The following is a 14,177-nucleotide window of genomic DNA, read 5'->3' as shown; positions in this document are numbered from 1 at the left end:
GAGCCCCCACAGCCGAACCTCGAGCGATGGAAATCCCTCTACTAGATTCTGGAGCACCTTAATTTCGCTGGAATTTCCCAACAAGACAGCCTTCAGCTGTTTCACCTCGTCTTTCTCCCGCACAGTGACGCGGCGCACAGGGGTGATGCACTCCCTTCGCCGCCATCTTCCCCTCTCGTGATTTTACATTTTAGTGCCAATTTAGTGCCAATCAGTGATTTTACATTTTAGTTAAAATTTCACTTACACATTTGATGATCAGTGGAATATTTTGGTGGTGTGTTTTCTTTTTAATTATTGAAAGATGACCTGCCTGCTACCATGACGTTTGTCTCCAAATTGTGTGTTTTCTTTAAAGTTTTGCTTTCTTCCATTTATCATTTACAATGTATAAAAAATTAACTGATAATTACACTTAATTCACACAAAAATTTTGTGTATTTTGGAGGAAAATGTTTTATAGTAAATAACATATTTATCCATGTAATTTTTATATAACATGCTCTCCTTTGAAGGATCTTTTCTGTTCTTCAATTTCATGATACCTTAAAAAAACACTTATAATAATTAAAAGATGAAGTATTACAAGTAATGCTGAAATTTTGCAAACTTAAATGAATAGAGCATATCGTTAGAAATGACCTTTACCCTTTTGTACCTCTGGGGCTCTGTACTTAGTGATTCCAGAGATACATGATTCTGATTGTACAAAAGGTTAAAGCAATTAGCTGAGGAGGTTGCTTGTCACCTTGCACTGAATCACACCAGCCTCTTTGTTCCCATGTCAGGTATGTCTTTTATCTCCTGAGAGATGGCCTTTACAGAGTTGACCTCCCTGAGCCACCTGGCAGGGATGCTAAAGCTGTGCACATCGTGGCGAGTAGTACCTTGAAAGACTTTGCCGTCAAGCCACAGTCCAAGAGAATCATTTACTTCAACGACACTGCCCAAGTCTTCATGTCAACATTTCTGGATGGCTCGGCTTCCCATCTTGTCCTACCTCAGGTCCCCTTTGATGATGTGAAGAGCTTTGCTTGTGAAAACAATGACTTCCTTGTCACTGATGGCAAGGCCATTTTCCAACAGGACACACTCTCTTTTAATGAGTTCATTGTGGGATGTGACCTAAGTCATATAGAAGAATTTGGGTTTGGTAACTTGGTTATCTTTGGCTCTTCCGTGCAGCCGCACCCTCTACCAGGCCGTCCGCAGGAGATCTCCGTGCTATTTGGCTCTCACCAAGCCCTTGTTCAATGGAAGCCTCCTGCCCTCGCCATAGGAGCCAGTGAGTACACTGTCCACTGGGTGGCTACTGGCCTTATTGGAAGGAGAGGAGGCTTGAATTGCTTGGGATTCAATTTTGAGAGCCCACATATTGTTAGTCACTGCTACTTAGCTAAGAAAAGGTGATTGTACATTTGTTCTGCATTTATTACTTTTCCAATAGGATGATCTCTATAATTCCCAGGTGGATCCTAACAGAACAATTTGGCCATTTATTGACCATCTACTAGGAGCTAGACTCTGACACCCTGGTCAGAGTGAATTTACTAGCCAAGAGGATCGAAGACTGGGGTTGAGATCTTGCATAAATTTGAGCAAGTCTCTGAAACTCTTTGAACTTGTAGCATGTGGGTAAACAGGAAAGCTCTTGAGCCAGTCTGATTCAAATCCTGATCTTGCTAGCAGAATGACTCTGGGCAATTACTTAACCACTTTGTGACTTGGTTTCTATAACTAGAAAATGAGACTTTTAATGATATCTTTTAATGGGACTGCCAGACAGATTAAATTAAGAGACAGAAGGAGAACACTTAGAACTGTATCTAGCACAGAGTTCAGCAAACTTTTTACTAAAGGAAGAGCCAGATGGTAAGTAATTTGAGCTTTGTGGGTCAGGTGGTCTCTGTCACAGTTACTCAGCTATTCCTGTGATGTGAAAACAGTCATAGATATTATGTAAAGAAATAACTGAGGCTATGTTTTAGTACAATTTTATTTACAGAAATGGGTAATGGGTTTGATTTGACCTATGGGCTATATAGTTTGCCAACCCTGGTCCACTAAGCAGTAAAACTTAGCAAACATTGGTTATGTTTTTACTTTAAGACAAAGTTAATTATTACTGTGTGCTGCATATCTCCAAAATGGTTGAGAATCAATGAGTAATTTCCCCCCATATTGATTGAGCTTCTTGGAGGTACTATGCAAACACAGAAATTATATTGAAGACTCATCAATAGACATTTTTATTAACAGCCTGATTACATCCGGTAGTGTTATAGAGAATGCTTCTGCAATCCTACGAGGCCAACAATATAGCTCTGACTGAAGGACAGTTTTACTGGTGGGAATGATGGCCCTGTCTGTAGAGCAAAGTGAGTGGCTTGGAAGGAATGAGCACTGTCCCAGTCTTTTTGTCAGATTGATGTTGATGGTTAGATGAGTAATGGGCATTACTGCCCAATTATTCTTCATTTGAGATGAAGCTGTTGAGGAACTTATTGACAATTCTTGGTTTGCCCTTATTGTTGTCATCCTGGTCAATGACATTGTTGAACTCTTTTTATTAGGCCCTTCTGCATGGCAGAACTGGACGTATGAGGTGAAAGTATCATCACAAGACCTTCATGAGATCACTCACATTTTCTCAAACATAAGTGGGACCATGCTTAATGTGCCCAGGCTGCAGAGTGCTACAAAATACAAGGTTTTTGTGAGAGCAAGTTCTCCCAAGGGACCAGGCCCCTGGTCAGAACCCTCGGTGGGTACTACCCTGGTGCCAGGTGAGAGTCTGTTTTGGATACAGGAAGTGATTCTGACAAAAAGAGTCTTAGCCCAAGAGTCCTTTAAAATTCTGTGCCCCTAATATGTTGAAATAAATTAGAATGAAGATGTGTCAACTCTTGAGGATTCACACACACTCACATACATACCTGAGATCAGGAAAGAAAGCAAAACAGTGTGAAATTTGTGCTTCTGGCTTGCTGTTTTAAACTTTACAAGATATATTTGAGGAAACAGAATAATTTTCTTTTTTCATGAGTTTCCTCTTTCTCATGGCTTACTAAGCCATAGCATCTCTGAACTCTGAAGGTCTTTAAGGGAGAAGTTTAGGGGATGTCAATTATGTCACATTCTATCTTCTTAGCTGAAAGAAATGAAAGGCTCACTGTATCACTTTTATTGCTGTTGTTATCACAATTACTTCTGGGCACTTGGAATGGAACCATTTAGATAGTAGCCACAGACCAAAACTCTGCCATGACCATGACACTATCATAGAGGCAACATTGCCACACAAATTTATTCACACTCAATTTCAAATCTTTATGTAAAAATCAGAAGGTATGTTTAATATGATAGATAAATAATTCTATAAAGAATATAGAATTACTGATGTTCCTCCATAGTATTTTTTAAAATACTGATAATTCTTTTACTTTATAAAAGAAATTTTATAAGACATTTACCTTAGAAAACATGGTTTCTGTGATATTTCTTTTATTTTTATTTCATCAAATAGCTACTGAACCACCATTCATCATGGCTGTGAAAGAAGATAGGCTTTGGAGTAAACCTTTAAATAATTTTGGCCCAGGAGAGTTCTTATCCTCTGACATAGGAAATGTGTCAGGTAAATACCCTTGTTTATGTAGATGACAAGTTTATCCTCATATGGCTTCCTAAGTGATTCAATGAGTGAAAAGAATTGTGGTTTTGCTACTAGGTCAATAGTGAAAAGAAAAAAAAATATTGACTGGGTGATACTGCCAGGGATATTGTGTTCACAAAATGTGAGGTTATTTATTGATGTATAACCAGTTCAGGAAGTCTTTGATATATTGCTCCTGTATTTTAATCAATAAATGTCACCTCATAGGAACAGCCTATTTCCACTCCGACAGCTATTCTTAAATTAATATGCTATGTGCTTCCTGTAGGACTGCAGCAAGGAACTGCTGGGTAGAGTTCTCAATAAGGTTTAAGAAAGAATTTGTGGACAGAGATGATTATTAAGTAAAGAATGGGGAGTTTTGACTAGGAGAAAAATAACTCATCATCCTAAGGTGATATAATATTTATTTTGCCTGAAGATGATGTCTTCTATAATTACCTAATTATTTTATCAAATGGCTTGGCTATTAAAAGCACAACAATGTTTCTTACTAACATGGGATCTGGATTTAGGAGGTAGAGTGGTGCTAATGGAAAGGATGATACTTTGGAGTTGGTTGGAATCTGGGCTTCCTTTCTTTTTAGCTGTGAGGATTCAGACAGAAGAGTTAATCTCGCTGTATCTCATATTTGCCATCTTAGACATGGGAGTCATTCCTACTTCATAGCTTTGTTTTAGGACATGTAAAGTTCCTGGGACAATATATGGCATAAAGGGGATGCTCAATGAATATTAGCTCCTCTGCCCAGTTCTAGGGGTTGAGATTCTTAGTTTACATTATTGAAATATTCTTGACAGATCTCTGACATTCTAGTGCTTTAAAATTATACTGCAGTGTCTGTGTGATTTGTTGACTCACCTGATTTTTTTTTGGCATAGATGAGAATAACTGCTAATGATTTTTTGTCTTTGTTTGGAGACATGGATTGGTATAACAACAGCCTCTACTACAGTGATGTGAAAGGTGACGTTTATGTGCGGCTGCTGAATGGGACGGTTATCTCTGAGAATTATCACATACCCAACATTGCAGGAGCAGGTGCTTTAGCTTTTGAGTGGCTGGGTCACTTTCTCTACTGGGCTGGAAAGACATATGTGGTACGTTAAAACCTGGCATCCTGGATCCTCTAATAAATGCCTACCCACTTTAGTGATTAGCATTTTTTTTAACTCTTTTTCCTTCTCAGGTACCACCTCTGCTACCATTTATGTGATATTTGTCTCTATACCTGCTCGATCTTAAAGTACATTTATGTGCAAAGTGCATTCAGGCAAGCTGAAAGGAGTTGAGAGGGGTTATTCAGAGAATGCTTTCTAAAACAGTTTAGTTTAAAAATAATTTTGAAGAAAGTGGAAGAGTAGAGATAAGAACAGATATTGGTGTACTAGTTATATATTTTTATTAGTATCTTAAAATATATACAATAAAATGTTTACTTGAGGATCAGTATCTTGGCAGTAACATAGCAGACTCCAAAGACTGATTAAAGGAAACTAAGTGAAAAGACTATTCTTAAAAGTGTAGATGAGGATAGGTAAAGTGAATAAGGATTAGCAAATCATCCCCTGGGCTAATTGTGGGAAGATATAACCCCAGGTGTGAAGAAGGGGAAGAACTTGGAGAGGTCTATAGCTGTAGGAAAGTTGCTGACATGAACTATGTCTTTAGACATAGAAAACCAGCCACTATCAAGCTGTGTAGTCTGGCAAGGAGTGAGCTGGGGGGCATTAGTGTCCAACTGTCTTTCCTCCTGCCTGCTGATCTGCTATTTCCATTGGCCAAACCTCACTAGAATCCAGAGAATAAGATATAGCAGATTACATAGTCCATTGATGTCAGCCCCTGGGGACACAGAGGAGGGTGGAGAGGTATGGAGAATAGACCTGCAGTAAAATGAAAACATTCAGCACATGTTTGCAGTTATTGCAGAAAAAGGATGATGCTCAATGAGGAGAACACTGGCCTGACAGATCAAAAATATGGGACTGAAATTGTTTTCTAATTATGAGGGTTCTTTTTGTCCATTCATTAATTTGTTCAACAATCATTTATATATTACCATTGTGTTGATAGTCTTGAGAGTAGGCACAGTAGGAAATATAAATTCAATAGTAGAAATGTCCCTGCTCTTAAAAAAAGAAAATCAGCTTGAAGAGCTACCATTCACATACCATAAAATTCATCCTTTTATTGAGTAAAATTAAGGGGTTTTTACTATGATTGGCATTTTGTGACCATTGCCACTTGTCCTAGCTCTTTTGAAGAGATGATATATATAAAATAATAAAAGAAACACAAAAAGTGTGTATTTAGAGGGAAATTCACAGGTGCCAGACATAGGCAAGCTGGATAGAGTTGAGAGGGGTTATTCACAGAATGCTTTCCAAAACAATTGAGTTTAAAAATAGTTTTGAAGGAGTGGAAGAGTAGATATAAAAACTGTTTTCTAGTATTTGCTCTATCTCTTTTGAAATGGCTTAACTCCAGGGAAGATGATTGCTCAACTTTGTTTAACTCAGTTTACTTGCAAGGAAAAAAAAAAAAATATATATATATATATGAAAAAAATTCTCATATACTTAATGTGAAGATTACAGGAGGAAAATTTCTTAAAGATAAAAGTAAATCTACAGTGCCTGTCATATAATAGTTACTCAATAGTAGTAATTAATATCAGGAAGAGAGGAGTAAGGAAAGAGGTCATTTATCAGGATGTACACATCTTTTTCAGGAATCCAATCAAATCTGTTCTTATACCTAAGTGTTTTGATTGGATGTGTAATTGGGAATACAGAATATTTTGATTCAAAATAAATTTATTTCCCTTCACTTTAGAGACCTGAAAGGAAATAAGATCCATGAAGGCAGGATTTGTGTGTGTTTTTTATTATGTTTCCAAGGCTTAACATAACCCAGCATGCAGTGTTGATAAATATTTGTGGTTGAATAAATAAAGGGATGGATGAATGGGACAATTTGACAATGATTACAATAAGTTATTCAAAAATATTGAAGTCACTTAAAAATCATTAACTGATTATACCATTATGTTTTGTAGATACAAAGACAGTCAATGTTGACTGGTCACACAGACATTGTGACTCATGTGAAACTACTGGTGAATGACATGGTGGTGGATTCGGTTGGTGGCTATCTCTATTGGACCACGCTATACTCTGTTGAAAGCACCAGACTAAATGGGGAAAGTTCCCTTATATTACAGGCACAGCCTTGGTTTTCTGGGAAAAAGGTAACAAGTTACAAATAAGATCTGATCATTTAATATTAATGGTAGTGTTCTATAGTTATAACACTGTTTCTGCTTATTGTGAGTAGCTAAGGTACAATCCTAAAGGAAATACTACCATAGTAAAATTTTGGTGTAAACAAAAATTTCATTGGTGTTATTTGATGTCACAATTGATTATACAAATTCAAATATAGTATGGAGAGTTTTGTAGTGTTTTTTTTTTTTAATCTTGAATGGACCCATGTTCAATATCTTCTTAACTTTTTGGTGTTTTTATCATCTTAATGACTTTGAGTATTTTAGAGCTTCTTAGTGGTGATTAGGTATTTTGTTGTTTTTAATCAGTTTTGAGTAGTAACAGTGTAACTCCAAGGCAAATTATTTGACTTCTCTATATATGTTTCTTAATGTGAAAAAATGGAATTATTATTATTTTATCTCTTAGAATTATTTTAAAGATTAAATAAGATAATCCATGTGTTGTAGTGGGATAGTTTCAGGCACATAGTAAATGCCCAATGTGAAGCTCTTAATATTGTAATGCAACCTGAAAAATACACCAGATAAAGGAATATTTCAAAAATAGATGTTACTTTTATATCCTAAACTTCTAGAAGTAAAACTTACTTTTAAAAAAATCTATTTTGCTAACCCCTAGGTAGCTATTTAAATTTCTGAATCTCATTTTTTTATCAAGAAAGTAATATATGTCCACTATAGAAAATTTGGAAATTACAAAAAAATTAAGAACTAAAACATTTGTACCATTTTTATTTAATATGATCCCTTAAATTTTTCTTATTTTTGACTTTTTTTGTAGAGACTTATAAGAAGATATATCAGATCATTAAAAATATACATATATATTAGCAGACTATTGAGTCAAATGATCCCCAATTCCATAGGATAGATAAGCTACAATTCCTAGAATATTTAAAGATATCTAATTTGTATATACAGATTATAGCCAGATATTTTAAAGAGACAGAAATGTATACACCATATCTGAAGATTGATCAATCTAGTCAACTAATTGAAAGGTCCCTTAATTCTATTTTTGAGACACTTGAGTCTGAATGCAAAAATACACACACACACACACACACACACACACACACATTCATGTTTTATGTAATTGCTAAGGAAAAGCACTTTTGTTTTTGCAAAATCCTATTTAGGATAATATTTTAAGAGTATCTTGTCTCCTCTCCCAGGTCCGGAGTGACCGTGGGGATGTTTCCATAAATGAGTAAATCATTAAATTTCTTAACATATTGGGAAAATGCATCTTTAAATTCCCACTCCAACCCCCTCCCTCCAGGCTGGTGACTGCTTTATAAATCTGTGTTCTGCTTTTATGGTTTGATGTCTGACCATCTGCTCCATGAATGCTAGAGGATATTTTGAAGCAACACCTTTTGCACCCAGCAAAGCTTTCCATTTCTCTGCCCTTCCTTTGTGTCACTCAGATTTATCACTTGGACACAAGATACTTTCTTCCAGCAAATATAAGGAAATAAAGTCAGCCAATTATTAATAGAAAAACGATTATCTGTATGATGAAAAAGGAGAATGAAATAAGAGATTCATCTAAAGTGAAAAAGATACTTCTTACTACATCCGATGAGTTCAACTTTTAGTGTAGAGTACATTTTACCATGGGGTTAAATTTCAGCATAAAGGTTTTAGTTTAGATCAAAGAGTTTGTTTTCAAGATATGGATGTCACTAGACATAATGATGGCTACCAAAGATTTATGGAATACCTCTGACTCTGTTTAAATATGGGGCTGCTGATGGATACAGAGGAATGGCAATGGCCCAACACCTGAATTTATTTATGGTTTGAATACTTTGCAAGTCCCTAACAAACGGACTTGTAGAACTTTTTTTTTTTTGAGATGGAGAGTTAATTTGTAATTTAGAAAACTCTGCATGTCATAAATAACTAAACAAGATTAGCTTGACTTCACTGTAACTGAGAAAAATAAATCCATAAATTACTTTTAGAACGAAGCAAGGACATGATTCAACTCCCTAAAGGCTGGTAACTGCCAGAATAGACTTTTACCTTTTGGGTAGGCTTAATTCATTTGAAGATAGAATGCTGTGATTTATATGACAACTGAAGGGTTGTTGCAGTCAAGTGCCTTATGACTTTCTTTGTAGCATGGTAACCTGACGAGAGTATTTTTAGTTATTGAATTCCTTATTGTATTTATTTTTCACTGATTCATTATTTTTGTTTAAAGGCTGTTGTTAACTTTCTAAAGATGCAGTCATCGTTTTAATTCCTTCTGCTACCTCTCAGTCTCTGGGTCTTTTATAGGGGCCTTCACTACCCTGAGGTCAGGCTCCTGGTAATCTCAGTTTATTTGAAAAATATCTGTGAAGCCAAAGAACAACAATAGCAATGGGAAAGGAGGCCATTTTGATAGTAACTTTTATTGTCTGTACCCTGTTTCATAGGGGAAGTAATCTTTCCTCTGGTCTCATCTAGGCAACTGACATAAGATTAAGATACGGATTACAACAAGAAGACTAGAGTAGTAAGAAGTGGTTTTCAGATGTCTTCTAGAAGTGGCACTTCACATGCACATCATCATCTAATTATAACACATAAACACCCTTAGTGTATTATTCTTGCCAAGTACATCAGGATGTTTTTGGTTGTAATTAATAGAAAAATACAATTTAAAATGGTTTAAACCTTTGGTTGTCACCCTTGGTTGCACATTGGAATTACCTGAGGAGTTTTAAAGCATAATGGAAACTGGATTTCATCCCCAGGAATCATAATTTAATAGGATGCAGCCTGAGAATAGGTTTTAAAAATATTCCACTGATGATTCTAATGTGCAGCACTGTTTGAGAACAGCTGGTTTAAGCAATAACAAAAGTCATTGCCTCATGTGGCTAAAAAGTCCAAAGTTATGGCTAGTTTTAGACAAGGCTTGACGCAGGATCAAAGTTTCAAATTCAGGAGGTCTGGAGCGTGGTTGAGAATTTGTTTTCGTACCAGTTTCCAGATGATATAACTACTGCTGGTCTGAAAATCATACTTTGATAACAACTGGAGCTTAAATATATAAAGGTGAATAACAGATACTTCCTGCTTCTTTGAGAATTTTAGAAAACCACCACTTACATTCAAATACAATAGCAAGAAGAATAATCATATAAATTTTATATTCAACAAAAGTGGAAATCATTGAATTTCTTATTACAAAGATGTTAAAGAGAAATCTAAAATTGAAGTGTGATCACAAAATTATACTTCAAATGTGTGTGGTTCAATTTCTTACTTTATTTTCTATGTAGGTAATTGCTCTAACTTTAGACCTTAGTGATGGGCTCCTATATTGGTTGGTTCAGGACAATCAATGTATTCACCTGTACACGGCTATTCTTCGAGGACAAGGGTAAGAAGTGTCCCTCAAAGACAATAATTGAAAAGAAAATGATGACTTGAGCCTTAGTGACAAACTATACTGTATGAGAATTCTTGCATTCATTTGACAAGTATTTACAAATTACCCACTGTGTTGCAGGCATCGTGTTAATGAGGAAAGATAGGTTTATAAACAACTTTTTACCATACGATATTGTAAGTGCTGGAATGGGTTATGACACACTGAAGAGAATATGAATCAAGAGCCCAGGAAATGTATAAATGCATGTTCTGCTTATTAACAAAGAGGACTGCACATTATTCAGTACAGGCAGAAATCATATTGTGATATTCCAAATAAAATCTGAAGAGTGGAGAGAACCACGTAAATAACTTCTTGATTTGTGTCCTCAAACTAAGCAACTCTACTAAGATAACTCTTCTTGGCATCTCTAAATCTTCTATATTAGTAGTGTTTTTTCCTATATAATTTTTTACATATTTTTTAAAAATTGGGCATAATATATATTTACATTCTGATCTTAAATATTCTATTATACCAGTTTTGATGGAAGCATTTTAAAACATGCAACATGTCCGTCATCACAGAAAGTTCCTTGTGCCCCTTATCAGTGAATCCTACTGCCCCCACTGAATACATACATTTTTGTATCTGTCTTCTTTTACTTGACATATTATTTTTGTTTGCAATTTATCAATGTTGTTTTGTATATTAGTTTTTTCTTTTAATGACTGAGTAGTAATCCACTGCATGAACATACCATGATTTACTTATCTATTACTCTCTTAATGAACACTTGGATTGCTTACTAAATTTGGTTTTCATGTACAAAACTGTATGAATATTGCTATAAAAGGCTTTTTATGGATGCATACTTGGATAAATACTTTGGAGTGAAATTAATGAAAGATAAGGCAGATATATGTTTATAGTCTTAAGAATTTGCCAGTTTTTAAAAGTGTTTGTACTATATTTATATAGTTCATTGTCTTGACTACCTCACCAAGTTGCTGAGGCTTGCTTTGAACTTGAGATTCTCCTGCCACAGCCTCTTGAGCGACTGAGATTGCAGGTGTGTGCCACCATGCCTGGCTTCCAACTTTATTATTTCCTAATATTTTTATTTTGGCTATTCTCAATCTTTTGCCTTTCTAAATAAACTTTAAAATCATTTAGAATAAAGCCTTATAAAACTTTGAATCTCTTTTCTGTTGAGGGAGAATGGATATCTTAAAATAAGTGAGTCTTCCAATCAATGAAAATGGTATCTCTACATTTAATTTAGATTTTATTTTATTTATCTTAATAGTGTTTTATAGTTTTCAGTGTACAAATTTTAAATATCTTTCATTAAATTAATTCCTAAGTATCTGTTTTTTGAAGCTTTATATATTATATTTAAAATATTCCATTTTCTAAATGTTCATTATTAGTCTGAATAAATACAATTGATTTTTTGTATATTGGCTTTACATTTTGATACATTGTAAACTCATTTATATGTTTTATTCATTTTCTTATGGAATACTTCACTAAAGCATTGTTATTGTCATATAATAAGAGTTAGGGAACATTTCTTTCTCTTCATTTTTTTCTGAAAGTGTTTGTATAAAATTGATATTCATTCTTCCTTAGCATTCACCAGTGAATTCATTTGGTCCTGGAATTATCTTTATAGAAAATTGTTTGATTATAAATTCAGTTATTTTAAGTATTTGGAATAGTTAGGTTTTTATTTCTTCTTTTGTAATTTTTTTTCCATGGATTTGTACACTTTGTGTGGGTTGGCTAATAGCATCTTCTCATTATTGTAATACCTATGGTATCTGTAGTAATATCCTTTATTGGTACATTTTATTGATCATTCCTGCCAAGTGTTTATTAAATTTATTCTTTTCAAATAATTGGCTTTTGGTAGTGTTAATTTTCTCTATTTTCTATTTCACTAATTTCCAATCTTACATTTTAAAAATTTGTTCTGGGTGTAATTTCTTCTTCTTTTCCTAACATTTTAAGGCAAAAGAAAAGGTCATCATTTTCATATCATTCCACTCCTCAATATTTCAATATTGATATGATAGCTTCAGTATTTCAAATGATAAGTTTCTTTTGAGGACTATATTATTTGTATACTATAAATTTCGCTGTCATTCAGTTTAAAGTATTTTCCTTATTTTAAATTTTTATTTGTTCTTTTCAGCTATACATGACAGTAGAGTGAATTTTGACATATCAAACATACATAGTATAATATCCTGTTTTTTTGGTTGTGAATGATGTGGAGTTATAAATGAACATAAGAAAGTTTAGGTCTGATTCATTCTACTATCTTTCCCATTCTCATCTCCCCTCCCTTCCCCTGACTCCCCCTGTCTAATCCGGTGAACCTTCTCTCCTTTTTCTTCTGTGAAGGCCTGTTCAGTTCCTTGGCCCATTTAGTGATTGGGTTATTTGGTTTCTTTGGTGTTAAGTTTTTTGAGTTCTTTGTACATCTGGAGATTAGTGCTCCATCTGATTAAATCTTTGCAGGTGGCAAAGTTTTTTCCTCCATTCTGTAGGCTCTCTCTTCACACTCTTGTTTTCTTTGCTGTGAAGCTTTTTAGTTTGATTCTGTCCCATTTCTTGATTATTTATTTTATTTTATTATGTATTTTACTTCTTGCATTTTAGGAGTCTTATTGAGGAAGTCAGTTCCTAAGCTCACATGATGCAGTGTTGACCCTACGTTTCTTCTAGTAGGCACAGGTCCATTTTGAGTTCAGGGTGAGAGATAAGGGTTCAATTTCATTCTGTTTAATATAAATTTTCAGTTTTCCCCAGCATCATTTGTTGAAGAGGCTGTCTTTTATCCAATGTATGTTTCTGTTGCCTTTGTCTAGTATGAGATTACTGTATTTATGTTGGTTTGTCTCTACATCTTCTGTTTCATTGGTCTTCATGTTTGTTTTGGCACCAATACCACACTGTTTTTGTTGCTATAGATCTGTAGCATAATTTAAGGTCTGGTATTGTGATGCCTCTTACTTTGCTTTTCTCGCTGAGGATTGCATTGGCTATTCTGGACCTCTTACATTTCCAAATAAATTTCATGACCACCTTTTCTATTTCTATGAAGAATATGACTGGTATTTTGATGGAAATTGCATTGAATCTGAATAGCATTTTTTAAAAATATATTTTTTAGTTGTCAATGGACCTTCATTTTATTTTTTTACCACTGAATGACAACCCCAGCCCTGAATAGTGCTTTTGGTAGAATGGCCATTTTGATAATATTTATTCTGCCTATCCAAGAACGTGGGAGATCTTTTCAAATTCTAGGTTATCTTCAATTTCTTTCTTTAGAGTTTTATAGTTTTCATTTTAGAGATCTTTTATCTCTTTTGGTAAATTGATTCTCAAATATTTTAATTTTTTCGATGCTATTGTGAATGGAATATTTTCCTTAATTTCTATTTTAGTTGATTCATCACTGATATATAGGAACACAATTAATTTATGGGTGTTAATTTTATATCCTGATACTTTGCCGAATTAATTTATGAGTTCTAGAAGTTCTCTGGTGGATTTTTTTTTTGAATTTTCTAAATATAGAATTATGTCATGGGCCAATAGAGATAGTTTTATTCTTTTTCTATTCATCTTCCTTTAACTTCTTTCTTCTTTTAATTGCTCTGGTTAGATTTTTAGTACGATATTGAATACAAGTGGTGAAGGAAGACATCCTTTCTTGTTCCAGTTTTTAGAGGGAATGCTTTCAATTTTTCTCCATTTAAAATGATGTTAGCCTTAGATTTAGCAGAGATAGCTTTTACAATGTTGAGGTATGTTCCTA

General features: G+C 34.4%; 1 protein-coding gene across 1 annotated transcript in view; it reads left to right on the top strand.

The window, feature by feature from the left end:
• ROS1 (ROS proto-oncogene 1, receptor tyrosine kinase) overlaps positions 1-14,177 on the top strand; it is a 107,207-nt gene that overhangs the window by 16,624 nt on the left and 76,406 nt on the right. The window contains exons 7-12 of the mRNA XM_081296146.1: positions 789-1,285; positions 2,574-2,786; positions 3,527-3,637; positions 4,599-4,777; positions 6,739-6,930; positions 10,251-10,351. Of these exons, the coding sequence (XP_081152272.1) occupies positions 789-1,285; positions 2,574-2,786; positions 3,527-3,637; positions 4,599-4,777; positions 6,739-6,930; positions 10,251-10,351 (1,293 nt within the window). The remainder of the gene's footprint in view (positions 1-788; positions 1,286-2,573; positions 2,787-3,526; positions 3,638-4,598; positions 4,778-6,738; positions 6,931-10,250; positions 10,352-14,177) is intronic.

This window comes from Spermophilus citellus, assembly GCF_964194105.1.
Source record: "Spermophilus citellus genome assembly, chromosome: 5".
NCBI lineage: Eukaryota > Metazoa > Chordata > Mammalia > Rodentia > Sciuridae > Spermophilus > Spermophilus citellus.
The sequence above is the reverse complement of the archived record's forward strand: the minus strand, read 5'-3'. Positions and strand labels throughout refer to the sequence as shown.